At 29.4% G+C, this 15,187-nt stretch overlaps 4 protein-coding genes and 2 pseudogenes across 6 annotated transcripts, besides 1 other annotated feature; 1 reads left to right on the top strand and 5 right to left on the bottom strand.

Annotated features, from left to right (window-relative positions):
• Positions 1 to 1,226: 1,226 nt before the first annotated feature.
• Positions 1,227 to 11,903: a mobile genetic element.
• Positions 1,985 to 2,280, top strand: TVAGG3_0195260 (annotated as a pseudogene). The gene has a single exon. A coding segment is annotated over exon 1 (296 nt).
• TVAGG3_0195250 (uncharacterized protein) lies at positions 2,781 to 3,140 on the bottom strand (the record flags this gene model as incomplete). Its single annotated transcript, XM_051226134.1, has 1 exon — positions 2,781 to 3,140. The coding sequence occupies one exon, from the start codon at positions 3,138 to 3,140 to the stop codon at positions 2,781 to 2,783; it is 360 nt and encodes a 119-aa protein (XP_051111120.1).
• On the bottom strand, positions 3,508 to 5,092 carry TVAGG3_0195240 (annotated as a pseudogene). The gene has a single exon. A coding segment is annotated over exon 1 (1,585 nt).
• On the bottom strand, positions 5,490 to 5,879 carry TVAGG3_0195230 (keratin-associated protein family; the record flags this gene model as incomplete). The annotated part of the gene is made up of 1 exon (XM_051226133.1): positions 5,490 to 5,879. One exon carries the CDS (start codon positions 5,877 to 5,879, stop codon positions 5,490 to 5,492), a length of 390 nt encoding a protein of 129 aa, XP_051111119.1.
• TVAGG3_0195220 (uncharacterized protein) lies at positions 10,488 to 11,303 on the bottom strand (the record flags this gene model as incomplete). The annotated part of the gene is made up of 1 exon (XM_051226132.1): positions 10,488 to 11,303. One exon carries the CDS (start codon positions 11,301 to 11,303, stop codon positions 10,488 to 10,490), a length of 816 nt encoding a protein of 271 aa, XP_051111118.1.
• Positions 11,904 to 14,540: 2,637 nt separating the features above from the next.
• TVAGG3_0195200 (spectrin binding) lies at positions 14,541 to 14,942 on the bottom strand (the record flags this gene model as incomplete). The annotated part of the gene is made up of 1 exon (XM_001295891.2): positions 14,658 to 14,942. The coding sequence occupies one exon, from the start codon at positions 14,940 to 14,942 to the stop codon at positions 14,658 to 14,660; it is 285 nt and encodes a 94-aa protein (XP_001295892.1).
• Between the last annotated feature and the right edge of the window lie 245 nt (positions 14,943 to 15,187).

Below are 15,187 nucleotides of genomic sequence, written 5' to 3'. Positions count from 1 at the left end.
AGCTGAAGAAAAAGCACATGAGAAGAAGTTATTGGGTTTAGCAATTGAGAAACAAGGTGATAACATGGTTGCTTTATGTCCTAAGTGTTATACATCATTCAACGGTTCAATTGATGGAAGTGATTTTAAAAAGATTGCACAAAAAATGAAAGGTGTTAGTTTACGACAAAATAAACAATTAACACCTAAAAATTATTTGGATATAATAAATGATAAATTGATATTTGATGGTCAGAATATTAATTTACAACTTAAAAATGGGTCAATGACTCGCTTAACAATTGGTAAGACTGCATTAACAGGAGCACACACTAAGGCTGTATGTTGTGAAAATGGATGTTGTATGCCATTTATTTAATAAAATACCACAGAAGAGACAAAAGGAACCGTTAATGATGGTTTTGATACTATGATTCAAAGAGGTGGGCACCCTTAAAACATTGATTTTATTTTTATATAAATGAATAACACAGATTTAAAAATTTTAATTGATGATTTAGTATTTAATCAAAATTTTCTTAATTATTATGATTTAAAAGCATATCTCCAAAAATATAATAATAATATAACGGGTGATGATATGGAATATTATTATCCATATTATAAAAATGAAATTTTGAAATATCATAATAAAAATAATTTCTGAAATTAAAGACAAAATTAAAAATAATGAATATATAAAGGGAAAAACTAAATCACAGCTTAAACAGTTGAAAGATTTCAAAAATAAAGTATTAACAGAAGAAGATATTGATGAATTATATAAATTATATAATCCCGAGCCGCAAAAACAAAAGGAACAAAACACCCAGGTCCTTCAGACCATAAATGATGCACAAGCTTTAATTTATGATTCATTAGTTAAACCATATTCAGCCCGACTTTTAAATGAAGATCAACTTTTGGAATTCATCCTTCAACATAAACTCGAAGCGGGAAAGTATATCAAACCTTTATATACAGCATATTTAAAACAAATGAATAAAATACATCCAGAATTAATGAAGGGAGGATTGAATTCCAAAATCAAAGCAGATAAAATTAAACCACTTACAACACCAAAACCTCCAACAGTAGTACCTCCTCCTTCAGTTAATACTTCATCATTCACTTTATTATATCCATTTCAAACATTTAAGAAGCAAAAAGATTTTAAAAAGGATTTCAAGATATTAAATAAACCAATTGACCCGAAAATTCAACCATTAAAGGAAAAATTTAGTCGACCTTCATTTGCTCCATATCCATATTCATACGAAATCGATCATCTGGAATATTCAAAAGGAAACGTTACTTATTTATTTGCCATTAACATTAACACTAGATATTTATATTGCATTCCGGTGAAAGGGAAAACAGAACAGGAAACAAGAAGAGCTATTCAATACTTACTAGATCATGAAAGAGTAGATAATATCAGGGGTGATGGTGATAAAGGATTTCAGGCAGCTATGACTCATTATTTCCCACAAATTAATTTTTACTTTTCATCCTCTCCATATACGTTTCATAATAAAATAGTTGATGCGGTAATGAGAACTCTTAGAGATGCGTTAGGGGTTAACGGTCAGATATACTGGGATGGAAATCATGACTCCATCATACAGCAGTTAGTATATTATTATAATAATACATGGCATAGAACTATAAACATGAAACCGGTGGAAATGAAAAATGATATTTCAAAAGAATGGGAATATATTAGAAAGCAAATGGAAAAGTTAAATGATGTTAAACGTGAACAAATTAATTCGGGGCTCATGAATTTTAAACAAGGAAATATAGTTTTAATTCATCTCGATTATGGAAAAACTGATAAATCAATGACAAAAAGAAGACGAAGATTTGACACAATAGCTGAATTTGTTAGATATATTAACGGCAATGCATTAGTTGAAGTTGACAAGAAATTAATAGAAATTCCGATTTATTTTATTACTCCATTATATTTAAATAATATTTAATTTTTTTTATTTCGTAAGAAATGAGTGACAACAAAGCAGTCAAGAGTCCAGACAATGAATATAAAAAGAAACTAAACAGAATTAAATCAAAAATATGCTATTACAAAAAGAAGTCGCAATGCGGTGGGGTTGAAAACAATAAAACTAATGAACTGAAAACGATAAAGAGAGGAAAGAAATAATCGAAAAATTAGAAACTTACCGTTCAATCATTAAACTGAGTGAAGCAAAAATAAAAGAATTTAATAGAATAAATAAATTGATTGGAAGAGATGAATTTAATAAAGATGAATTTTTAAACTCTATCCAAATTTAATTTTTATTCCTCTTCGACAACATCTCTCTTTCCATCATTACTGCATAACCACATTTTCTCAATTTTAGTGGTTTGTTATTTTTAACATGTTCTTGCATCATTTTTATCATTTCCTCCCTTGTTATGATTCGTGGTAAATTTTGAGCTTGTGGGGTATTCATTTATGATAAAAATAAAAATTTAAATTATGCCGTTCTAAAGTTTGTGACAACATGACATTTTGACAACATCATGGGTTATTCAATAATTAATTATTTTTGAAGAACTGAAGGGGTCACCAGGTCACCAGGTCACCAGGTCATTTCACTTCTCTGAAAAAATGTGACAACATGACATTTTGACAACATCATGGGTTATTCAATAATTAATTATTTTTGAAGAACTGAAGGGGTCACCAGGTCACCAGGTCACCAGGTCATTTCACTTCTCTGAAAAAATGTGACAATATGACATTTTGACAACATCACAGGATTAATGCAAAAATAAATTCAAATCATACTTTATAAAGCTTCATTCACAGGTATTTCATCGTCAGTAAATGATTCCTCATTATCGTTTGGTTCAATTTGTTTATATAATCCTTTCATTTCTTCTTTCAAAACATAATACCATGTTTGTTTACCATCTATTTTTCTTTGTTTCCTTTCACATTTATCCTTAATGCTCATTTGAAAGTTTTTGTCTTTCATGTCTGATGGTTTGCAGAATAGAGCATTTTTACACGTCATACCTGCACATAATTCATCATAATGTGTATTTATCCATTCATCTAAAGGATTTGTTGATAACTCGATTAAATCTTGTTTGGCTTCAGTCATCGGAATGATTCGTACATTAAATGATGAAAGGTCATATTGCATAAAATATGTTAAAAGGTTATCATAAAATTCCTTTGTGCATGAATCCATTAAATTCTTGAAGTAATCAAATTGACCCTTGAATTTACCATTAACTCTTAAAACTACGTATCTTCTGTCTCCAACTTCAATTTTGACAGGGTAAACGTTATTAGTTACGAAAATGAAGTTTGCAACATTCTGAGCAGTTCTTCTGGGTTGATTCTTTTCATTAATTCTAATCTCATTATCCGTTATAATTGATTTCAAAACGTTGAAGTTTGCGAGTCTGTCTTCACCTACATTCTTGAGTTCATTAAGTACAAGAAACATTTTATTCTCAACTACTGAATTGAAATTACCCGTTAGCTCACTTATTTCAGTAATGTTTTTACATGAATAACCTGCGAGAAGTTCAGAAATAATGTCTGTAAATCTGTTTTTACCTGTTCCCTGAAGTCCTTTCAAAATAATTGCTGTTTCATTCTTGATTCCAGGATGTTGAATCATTGATGCAATCCAACCGAGAAGGTATTTATACACTTCATCGTTATTATCACAAATGGCTTCTTTAATGAAATTCATAAACATCTCAATTTTTGAGTAATCAGGCTTTTCAAGAATGTTGTATTTATAACCCTGAAACGTTGAGAAAACATCTGGAGAATCAGATTTAAAGCAAACACCCTTAACGGTTAATGAGGATAATTGATTTAGTAGTACATCCCATGCTGTTATTGTTTTACCTTCTTCTTTAAATAATTTAATCATTTTGAGTGACTCTTTCATGTTTGATTGAAGAACAAATGATATTTGATTCATTTTGTCGTGTATGTTGTAATCTTTCTGAATGAAGTATTTGTTTCCACAATCTACAAAACGAATTACACGTGATAAATCCTCAATTACTTCAGAACTGTTTTTTATACTGATGATTTTCAGCCTTGCGTCTAATATCTGTTATCAAAAACGAGTCATCAAGTTTGATATCAAATGTTATTTTTGGCTTACGTAATAAAGGTAAAACATATTCATCATAATATTCCTTTTGATAAAGTTTTAGAATCTTCACCAAAACAAATGGAGAAGTCATTAAATGTGCATATCTACTACGTGCTTTTTCAAAATTACTTTTTGCATTTTCAGTTAAATTGCAGAAGTTATAAACGTTATCGTATGCTTCATTAATCAAATGATTAGGTAACGAATTAATAGCTTGAAACAGTGTGAATAATGTTATTTTTTTTCTAAATTCATGTTTCCACCATCATTATGTACTTCAAAATCACAGATGCCATCAACTATGCTCTGAGCTAGTTTATCGTCAATGTTTACATCTTTGTTTTCATTCATTATACTCTTTATTTCTTCGCTCTTCTGTTCAACTCTTACCTTAATATTCAAATCATTTAATATATCATTCACTGTTCTAGTTAATGTTGAATCATAACTTCCACGAATGAATGAGTATGTATTGATTGGTTCTGTTGCATTCTTTCGAACTCTTGAATCAGCCATAACCACTAAAGAACGTTTTGAATCATCCATAGAAGTCATTATGTCAATATCATAATCATTGCAGGAATAACATTTAATCATTCTGTTCGAAACTGCATAGAAGAAATTAGTGTTGCAATAAATGTGAAGACCTCCTGAAGCGGTTTTAACGATAACATCTTTATCCGAAAGTTTTGATAAAATGTCTTTTCTAACTGTTTCTTTAAGTTCATCATTGTACGATTTATTGATATCAACATCTATAATCGTTAAATTTGAAATTTTATTTACTAATAAAGCTGTACCAGTTTTCCTTCCTCTTCCTCCATCATGTTTGAGGTAGTTATGTAAATCAATCATGTTTTCACCAATTCTTTCGTTGAGGGTTTTAGTTTCTGCCACAACTAATTCCGCAACTAATGAATCAATAACTTTTCATCAGAAACGATAAAGTTGCTGTTGTTGTTTGTTGCTGTCATTTATATAGGAATAAAAAAATAAAAATAATTTTAAAACTAACTTTATTTTTGGACTGCATCAAATTTTCTGTGTTGTTGTCAAAATGTCATGTTGTCACATTTTTTCAGAGAAGTGAAATGACCTGGTGACCTGGTGACCCCTTCAGTTCTTCAAAAATAAGTCATAACTACCTTCCTCCTGTGATGTTGTCAAAATGTCATGTTGTCACATTTTTTCAGAGAAGTTAAATTACCTGGTGACCTGGTGACCTGGTGACACCTTCAGTTCTTCAAAAATAAGTCATTATTGAATAACCTGAAACCATTAACATAAACATTAACGATAAAATTTATTTCTGCAGTTCATCCATTACTTCATTACCTAATTAATTACAGACATAAAATATATTTAGTTCATTCAATAAATGCGGTACCATGCGAATACAGTCATAAATGGTGGCATATAATCTTCACCCAAGCCTGTTGGATTTGTTGTGAAAGTATGTGAATGATTTCCTCCCGGTTCAGTTGGTCGAAAAGTCTTTTTTGTCGAATGGTTATAATCTGGAGATAAAACGTCATTGCCAGCATAATATTCTGAGTTGTATAATGGGTGGTCTCTTAATGAGTGACTATGGTCGCCAGAAAAGTTTGTAGTTCCTGTATGAGTGTGTGGTGGAAGGTTTGCTTCTTTAATTTTCTTCGAACCTCCTGTTTCCTTTGAACTATTAGCACAATAGAGGAATTTATCTACAATCTGCTCCCACGTACCGAAACCCAGAACTGTTGCTGGATTTGTTGAGTTCATTGATGTATAAATAGAACCAATGGGGTAAATCATCTCAAGAATTGTATTTAATCCATTATGAATATTGAATTTATTATATAATATTGAATTTGGGTGAGTATTTAAAACTGGTCTTGTTATCAATATTAACGTATTATTTTTGAAAATTGCTTTTCTAACATCTTGAAATTTTGTGATTTCAGACCAGTTTTTTCCATCACTACTGATATTTACTAAATCACCACATCCTAAAGCAATGAAATACCCATCAATATAAAATAAATTTGTAAATCTATAATTTTGAGTAAATTTTGGAGTGAATGAATAAACCAATTCCCAATTTGATAAATCCTGTGATAAATAAATATGTCTGTTATAACTTACAGGATATGAATAGACCGTTTCACCTGAAACGAGAACATAAACATTTGATCCATAACATAAAGCTTCAATGTCTCCATCAGCTTGAAAAATTTGTTCAAATTGACCTTGTTGTATTGAAGATGATCTATAAATTTTATCATTTTGTAGGATAAAATACATGTTGTTAATGTAATACCACTTACTTGTATAATCAATTTTCAAATCTGATGACATCATACTAAACATATAATAATTTATCCCATCCTCACTAATGAAAATTTGATTGACTTCATAAATTAGTACCCATTTATTATTAACGCATCTAATAGGATTATTTGGATATTTAAATTTAGCATCTTGATTTAAATTACATTTGAACCATTGGATACAATCGAATGAATAACAAGGGTAAAAATCATCTCCAACCGTTATCATTCCCATAAATTTACCGTTATTATATTCAACATATAAAATTCTTGGATTAATGATTGGCTTTCGTGTATCAGGATTCAAAACAGATGGAGTAAATGATTCATAGTTTTTAAAATCATTTGTTTTAAAATAATAAAGCACTCCATCTGTATAAAATAAATACATGGTCACTCCATCGAAACATATCCATTCAAAAGAATCTATATCAAAGGTTTTATCTGATGATTTCATAAAATTTAAAAATGGTGGAGTAAAATAGACCTCTGATTGTTTTATTTCTTCATTAACAAATGATATATTAGCTTTCTTCATTAACTCACTATCCACATATTCCTTATCTGCTTTCTTCTCTAACTCATCGTTAACATATGTTTTATCCGCTTTAAGGTCTAAACATCCTGAAACCCATCCTGTATCAGCTTTAGTTTTATCTTTGATGTCCATTCATGATACCATTCAACCATTTCTTTAATTTCATTATCTTTTTCATCCATATTCCTTATCTGTCCTCTTCATTAACTCACTATCCACATATTCCTTATCTGCTTCTCCATTATGTCATTTAGGAAACCTTTTATGAATTCCTCATTTAAATTAAATCTTCCAATCTTCAAAACTTTAGGAAATGCATTTAATGCGTAATATCTCTGTTCTTCTGGTGGAATTGATGTTATATCATCCGTTATTCCTTTAATTTTTGAATTCATAAATAAAATTTCTTTTATATTTGATATCACTGCACCACCTTTGCAAACGAATTCGAAATGGTCATTTTTCAATACTATCTCCAAATCTCCATATTTCAACCTTTGCGTTTGTTCTGCCGTCTTTGAATTATATGCATATATGGCGTATGTAATGGTCTGAGGGACCTGGGTGCTTTGTGCCTTAAGTTGCTGTGGTTGCTGTTGTTTAATCATTTATTATGATTTAAAAATAAATATTTAATCTGTTATCTCATCAGCTATTTTTTCTATTTGAAATTGCCATAATATTTCATTCATGAATTCTAAATCACAATCAAATAGGTCAGTTATTCTAAATTTAATATTTTGATAAATCTTTTGAATGAAGAATAAATGAATTCCCGGATAATTGAAACGGATATGATAAAGAAAATATGTTAAGTTGATGGATAAAATGTTTTGTATTGATGGGTAAGAGTTAGGGTCTAATGTTTGATGTGAAAATCTCATTGGGTATTAACTTTATCACATTTGATTAAAATGAAATTGGAACCAGTGTCAGAATACAAAACATCCCCAACATCTTTTTCAAAATTTAATATCCCCAACAATGAACGAAGATGAGGAGTACAAAATTTAATTTTCAGCGGAAATTTAATAAGGTTATTTATTTCATCAAGTTCAAAAAGTTTATCAGGTTTTGATTTAAAATTTTCTTCATACCATACGATAAATGATTCATTTAAATAACTTAAAATCATGTTAATATCCCATTTCGTTATCACATTATTTATATACATATCATACTTTTTTCATGGTCATCTTTAATAAATGATATATAATCTGAAGGGTCTAAAAGAATGGGATTAAATTTACCACTCACAGAAACGAGAGTAACATTATAAATTCCGCTAACTGTTAAATTTAATTCACAGTTATTATTCGAAATAATATTGATAATTGACATTTTTATTACGATTAAAATATGGTAAAGCGTTATTTTCCAGTGATAAATAAAACTAGGATAAGATTACCTCAAGAATTCATAAATTCAACGAATAAGAAATTCATTCATGTTATAATTTTAGTGTTTTCAGAAAATATGAGTCGATGTCATATTCATCACAGGTTATATTCACTTCATTCAAATTTAGTTCAATCAAACCCATATAATGACCATTTCATAAGATTTTCAGATGTATTAAAAATGTAATTGATAGATTAAAATATGAACAGATTGACAATATCGAATTTTGGAATTTTGGTTTAAATATCCTGATGGAAAAAAGATTGAAGTTAAAGATAAAGCTGATACTATAACAAAAACAATTACAATGACCGATCCAGATAGTGGGGAACAAAAAGAAATAAAACAAACGATAGAAACTGGTGAAAGGTCAATTATTATTGATTATGATTCAAAGGATTATTATTCGATAATGTTAATGCTTGAATATTAAATGGCCTTAACAAAGAATTTTTCAAGTGATATTTTATATTCATCAACTATTTTATTATAAATATCATTATATGTTAACATGAAGTTCAGTTGTTGTTCCGTTCTTTGATATCTTAATTGTGCTAATATCCTTTATAGGATTTATTTTTGCAACTGTTCCGCAGCATGAAACCTCATCATCTATGAAAAATTGAATCTTAACGTCTGAATCTTGAACATCACAAAGAATGGCGATAATGTGAATTAATGATTCATAAGGTAAAATAATTAAACCGGATTGATCAATTAAATTTATTATTGAATCATAATTATCAGTTATTATATCACGGTAAATTTTCATTAATTCAGAATTAATGTCTACTTTATATGGCGCATTGCGACTGGAATCGTAGATTCCTGGGTTCTCGATGTTTGATGAAAGAGGGGGGGTATGTTGGAAAGTGGAATTTCAACAGGTTCTTTACCGGGTTCATCTTCTTTATTTTCCTCCTCCTTTTTCGGTAAGTCACGAGTTAATAAATTTGGTTGAGTTGCTGACCTTGTTAATTCAGGACTAACATTAACTTTAACATTTTGAATAATTCGTGATTTATCATCATTTACGTTATAACCAACCGTAATCTCTGCTTTTGCGTTAGTGTTCTTTTGACTAGTGAAACGTCTTCTCATTTATAATCGAATAAAAAAAGAAAAATATATTTAAAGTTTTATTTAGTTGTTACGGTAATATCCCAAGGTTCATCCTTGTTTGCTTATACTTTCTTTGTAACTGCACCAATTATGTTATTGATATTGCTTTGCGTTTCTTCCAGTCTTATTTTATCATTTACAATATCTTTAATCATTTCATTACATGCATTCTTAAAACCATCTGATTTTTCTAATTTACGTCTGTCACTTTCTTTAATTAAATCAAAGTTATAACCTTGTTGAGAATAAAGTGGTTTCTTTATCAATTCCTTGAACGCTTCTGAAAGTGAAGATGAAGAAATTCTTGCCACTTGAAATTTAAATTCTGCTTTCATTGCTTCTTTCTGTTCATTGAACACTGGATCGAATAAAGCAACTTTAAAGAATTTCTTAGCTGGAATTTCAGGTCTCAAATTTGCATATTGACCATCAAACTGATTCACATATCGTGGTAATCCATCCGGTCCCTCTTCAACAGCATTTAATTCTTCATTGAAATAAGAATATGGATTATAACGGTATGAATTAATTGGACCATGTTCACCTTCTCCAATGTATTGTTTAACAGTTTTTCCATTTTCATCAAATTTCATAGGATAACATTCATTATATGCTTTACGTTTAGGATAATCAGACATAGTTAATTTATAACCATTTATGACTTTAATATTTCCTTGACCATCAGTAACGAAAACTTCATTTATACCATCAGGCTTTCCATTTGGACCCGTAATGTCTGCTTCGTGTGCTTCCCAATTTGGACCATGACGTTTGGCATATGCTTGAGCTTCTGGTAATGTTAAAACGTTTCTCATTTGTTTAACATCTTTTTGAAGACCAGCAACAATATGAACTAATTCTTTCATTCCGTCTGGAACTTTCATAGTTCTATTATATGGACCCTTTTTGTTTGTCCCTTGTTTTAATGGAACCTGTAGAAGATTTGCTATTTCTGTCATGTTTAATTATAAATAAAAAATAAAAATTAATTATAAAAAGTTAATCAAATTTAATGGAACCTTTATTTAAATCAACTATTATTTTTCCATGTTCACCTAATTGTTGATATTGTGTGTAAAGTTCATTAATGCTCATTGGTAAATTCACTTGATAAAGCATAACGTTCAACTGTTGACGACTAAACCCACTGAAAATGAAAAGTGTTGATAGATTTGATTTAATGTTTGTGCTTAATGCTTTGAAGTATTGAACAGCCATGAAGAATGAACACTGAATGTGTCGACATTGAGTTAATAATTGATTAAAATATGATTTCTCATTAGTTATTAGTTTTGATTTCACGGCATCATCTAGAAAAATTAGTGAATGCAAAAATTCTCTATCAAAATTTGAAATAGAAAGTGTTTCAAATAATTCATCCCTTTGTTTATTAATAATTTTATCCTCTAATCCTTGCTTCTTGATTGTATTATATAATTCTTTATACATTAAAAAGTTTTTTAAATAATCTTCTGCTTCTTCTTGTGATAAATAAATAATTGGAATTTTGATTAAATGCTTTAAAGATTCAAATGTATCATCTGAAGGTGAACCTGAACGGTTGATATAAATTAACACATGTGAATGGGGTGAAGTGTTAGCAATAATGATAATTTGTTTTAATATCGTTAATGTTTTACCTTTATTCTGTTTACCAATTGCTGCAGTGATTGAATTTAAGTAACATTCAGAATATGGAATTTTCATTAATTTTTCCTTAGATAGAGCATTTCTATTATCACTCAATGCTTCATTAATCATATCATCTATGTAGGTATTATATACATCTGTTAATTCTTCAGAATTGAAATCCATTTAATCAAAAATAAATTTATAATTTTAAACATTTCTATTCATCAATATTTCATCATATGAACTTCTATACTGTGGTGGTGTACCTGTTGGATGATATTTCAAACCTTCATCCGGTGTCCATGTCCAATACGTAGTCCTAGTAAACCAAACCTGAGGAGGATTTGTCACTTTTGAACAGTAAGTGTCATTTTCACCCTGAATGATTGGATAAGCTTTCACTTGTACTGTAACTTGTGAGTTGAAAGTTTCTAATCCATCAAAGAATATACCCGCTCCATCACGTTGAACTGGAATAGTGCATAAGAATGAAGTTTGGTCTTTCCATGTTCTAGCTAATGGTGTGCCATTATCATCATTCAGTGGTCTAGTTAATGAGTCCTCGTATTCTTCTGTGCATTCATTCACTCCATCTAAATCAGAAGCTTGAAGCATACGTGTAAAGAATATGTCGCCCACTGTGGTCATCGCTTGATCGGGGAAGTTTCTGGAATCTATAGTGACCTGAAGACCTCGAAGCATTGGATTTTCTAAAACCGTTCTTTGCATTGCATTCTTCGGAAATGTTAACACAACATCTGTAACATTATGAAGAGCGTATGAGAAATCCGAGCTGATACCTTCAGGAGTGATGCAACCTCCATTTAGTGAACGAACGTCAATATGTTGAGCTGGAATCATGAATGGATCTTCCTTACTGAATAAACGTGGTATTGCTTTAACTGATTCTTCAATTAAACCGTATCCTGGTGTAATGCATTTATCCTCTAAAACTTCCATCTTTGTGCATGAAATAATAACGTCATCAACTGTTGCGTCAGCAGATGTAGCGGCTAAGCTTGTAATTAATTTGGCAGGAAGTCCGATTTGTTGGAATTTGCGATCATATTTATAAACATGATTCATAATCTTTTCATAATTTTCATCAGTTATCTTTTCATAAACATAATTTTGTAAATCAGCAACTCTTAACGGGTCAACCTGACAAAATACTAAAGTATCCCTGAAAACATAATATTTAAGAATGATTTCACCAAATGATTTAGGATAATCATCGAACGCCTGAAATGCTAACAAATCATTTACCGGAATAATCATATCAAAAGTGACATCAACTTCTTCATTTGCTCTCTTGAAAACTTCTGAAGGGTCAATATATTTACCACATACTGAGTTATCATATTTTTGAACATTATTATATAACGAATGAACAAATTTTTAACTTTCCTTTCTGATTTTGGTTTATATGTTGCAAATGCGAAAGATTCACGGGCGCAATCCATCTGAAGATAACCGGCATCACCTCTTTCAGTTTCTACTTCTAATTGTTTAAAGCTTTGATTTGATGATTTGTAACCAACGAATAAACGCATGCATTTAAAAGCGGCATCACATGTGAAAGCTTTATTTGAAACTAGAGTTGCTTTAACTTTGCGTTTAATATATGTGTCACCTAATTGATTCACATCATGAGCCGGATTTGTAATTCTTAAATGAGTTTGTTTATCATCAAAATATGGAGTATCAGAGTCATAGCATGAACTTTCAAGTTCTCTATAATATCTTCTACCGTCATTCTTTGCGAATATTTCATTTATCTTTTCGAATGAATGAAACACATTTCCATTAATCGGTTTAGTGTTTGGCACCAAATAGTTAGTCGTCATTTATTATTAAATAAAAAATCAAAATTAAAAGATGAAAATGAATTTTTAATTTTAATGAAATAATCAACTATGGCTGCAGGTATATTTAAGAAACTGTGGATAAAGTAAAAAGAGGAGCGCATAAAGTTTGGGAAACAATGAAGAAAGGAGCAAATTGGATATTTAAGAATAAAGAAGCAATTAGTGACGTTGCTGAATCAATAACACCAAAAGCTGCCCCAATAGAGAAATATTAAATAAAGGAGAAAAAGTTTATCAAAGACTACAACCGATACTAAGATAAAAATAATATTTATTTATTTTTCCACTATCTACCTCCTATTTTATTAAGTATTCCTTCAGCAATTCCACCAATTGCGTTACCCTGCTTGTGCTCCCATCGCTGGATTACCTGCTTTAGTACCTAATACTCCCACCTATGATAGTTCCTGCCGTTTTCGCTACTGGTGCCAAAAAGTTTGCAACGGGTTTAATAACCTTTTTATAAACCCAACCTGCAGCTTTCTTAATTCCATCCATAATTTTTTAAAGAATCCTGCGCCATTTCTGATTTAATATTAAATAAAAAATATATTTCATCACTTATATTCTAATTTTTATTTAATGATAAATGAAACCAATTTTTAAAAATAAATAAAACAGAGAGGAAGAAATAAATGAAAGTGAAAATGTTCAACAAAAAAATAAACGTTGTTAAACCAATTACTGAAACAAAAATTTTTTCATCTGTTGAAGAATTTAATGACTATTATGCTAATAATAAAAAATTATTTGAAGAATTGACAACATGTAAATTGAATAAAATGTTTAAAGTTGATGGATTCAAAATTTCAAAAAATAAAAGGAGTGGTTAGTTTGAAAATCTATTCCTCAATCAAGAATCACCTCATTAATGAAAAATAGATGATTTAACAAAAAGAATAGAAATTATTGAAGAAAGAATGAATCAAATAATTGATTCATAAATGACTCGTTGAGCCTGGGTCCTTAAAGCCCATCACTGAGTTCAAGGTTATATTCATCAAATATTTCATTTATTAAATGCAACTTCTGCTAGTTTATTTATTTTTTCAATACGATCATTTGAAAGTCTATCGTTTAATTTTTTCTGAAGTTTTTCATTTTCTAGTTCTGAAACTTTATTTGGATGATATTTAAACCCGTTAAATTCTTTTTCCTCAGTTTTGATCATTAATTTACAAAGAACTTTTGTGGTTGGAATTCGTTTAAACCATTTATCATTAATATTTGTTATAAATTCAATATTCGGAATTAATCCCAAATTTTTGCATTTCAATTAATTTATTATCAATTGCAAAAGCAATAGGTTAATATTAAACTTACCTTTATAATATAAACTTTCTACATAATCATCGAAATAAACATCTACTTGTTTAACATTTTCAAGAATTGGTGAAAGAGCATCCATTAATTGATTGACGGTTACGAATCTTGATCCACTCATTTTCTTACGAATTAAAAAAATAAAAAAAATAAATTTAACTTAGTTTTAATTTTACGTAAGAAGTCAATTTTTTAAATCTTGATTTATTCAAAAACGTAAGAATAAAAACCGTAAGAATCATACATTTTTTACTTCATATGTTAAAAAAAATGATACAAAATCGTTCAATATTGTATGAATTCTTACGTTTACAAAAAAAGTCACACAACCCGCATTCATATACTACTATTCAATTGAATCCTCTCTTGGAATTATTAATTCGGAAATTCTTTTAATGTTAGAACCAATATGCTTTAATATTCTGATGTAATTCTCACCAGAAGCATAATTGTATTGAATCGCCATGATAATGATCTTTGTAAGTTGCTTGATGGAAAGTTTATACTTCGAAAATAGAACATTGGTGATGATATTGCACATTTCTTCAACAGATTCGTTGGATTCTAGGCGGAAGAGCTTTTCAAATGCCTCAATAAAGTCCGCATATTGCTTTTTATAGTCAGAACTCATATATGAATTTACCAAAATTATTTGAATAAATTAAAAAAAAATACCAATTCTATTTTATTCAATAATAACAAACCCTCTCAATTTTTCTTGTAAACTTCAGAAAATAAGTAAAAAAATAGAAGTCTTTACCCCAACAAAATAATAATATTAATAGAGTAGTAAGGGATACCAGATGGAAACTAACTTATGTGCAACAGGGATTGTCCGGTATTTGTTAACATCTTGGAATTGATTTTCAATATCCG

Source organism: Trichomonas vaginalis, chromosome IV (genome assembly GCF_026262505.1).
Source record: "Trichomonas vaginalis G3 chromosome IV, whole genome shotgun sequence".
Classification (NCBI taxonomy): Eukaryota; Parabasalia; order Trichomonadida; family Trichomonadidae; genus Trichomonas; species Trichomonas vaginalis.
The sequence above is the reverse complement of the archived record's forward strand: the minus strand, read 5'-3'. Positions and strand labels throughout refer to the sequence as shown.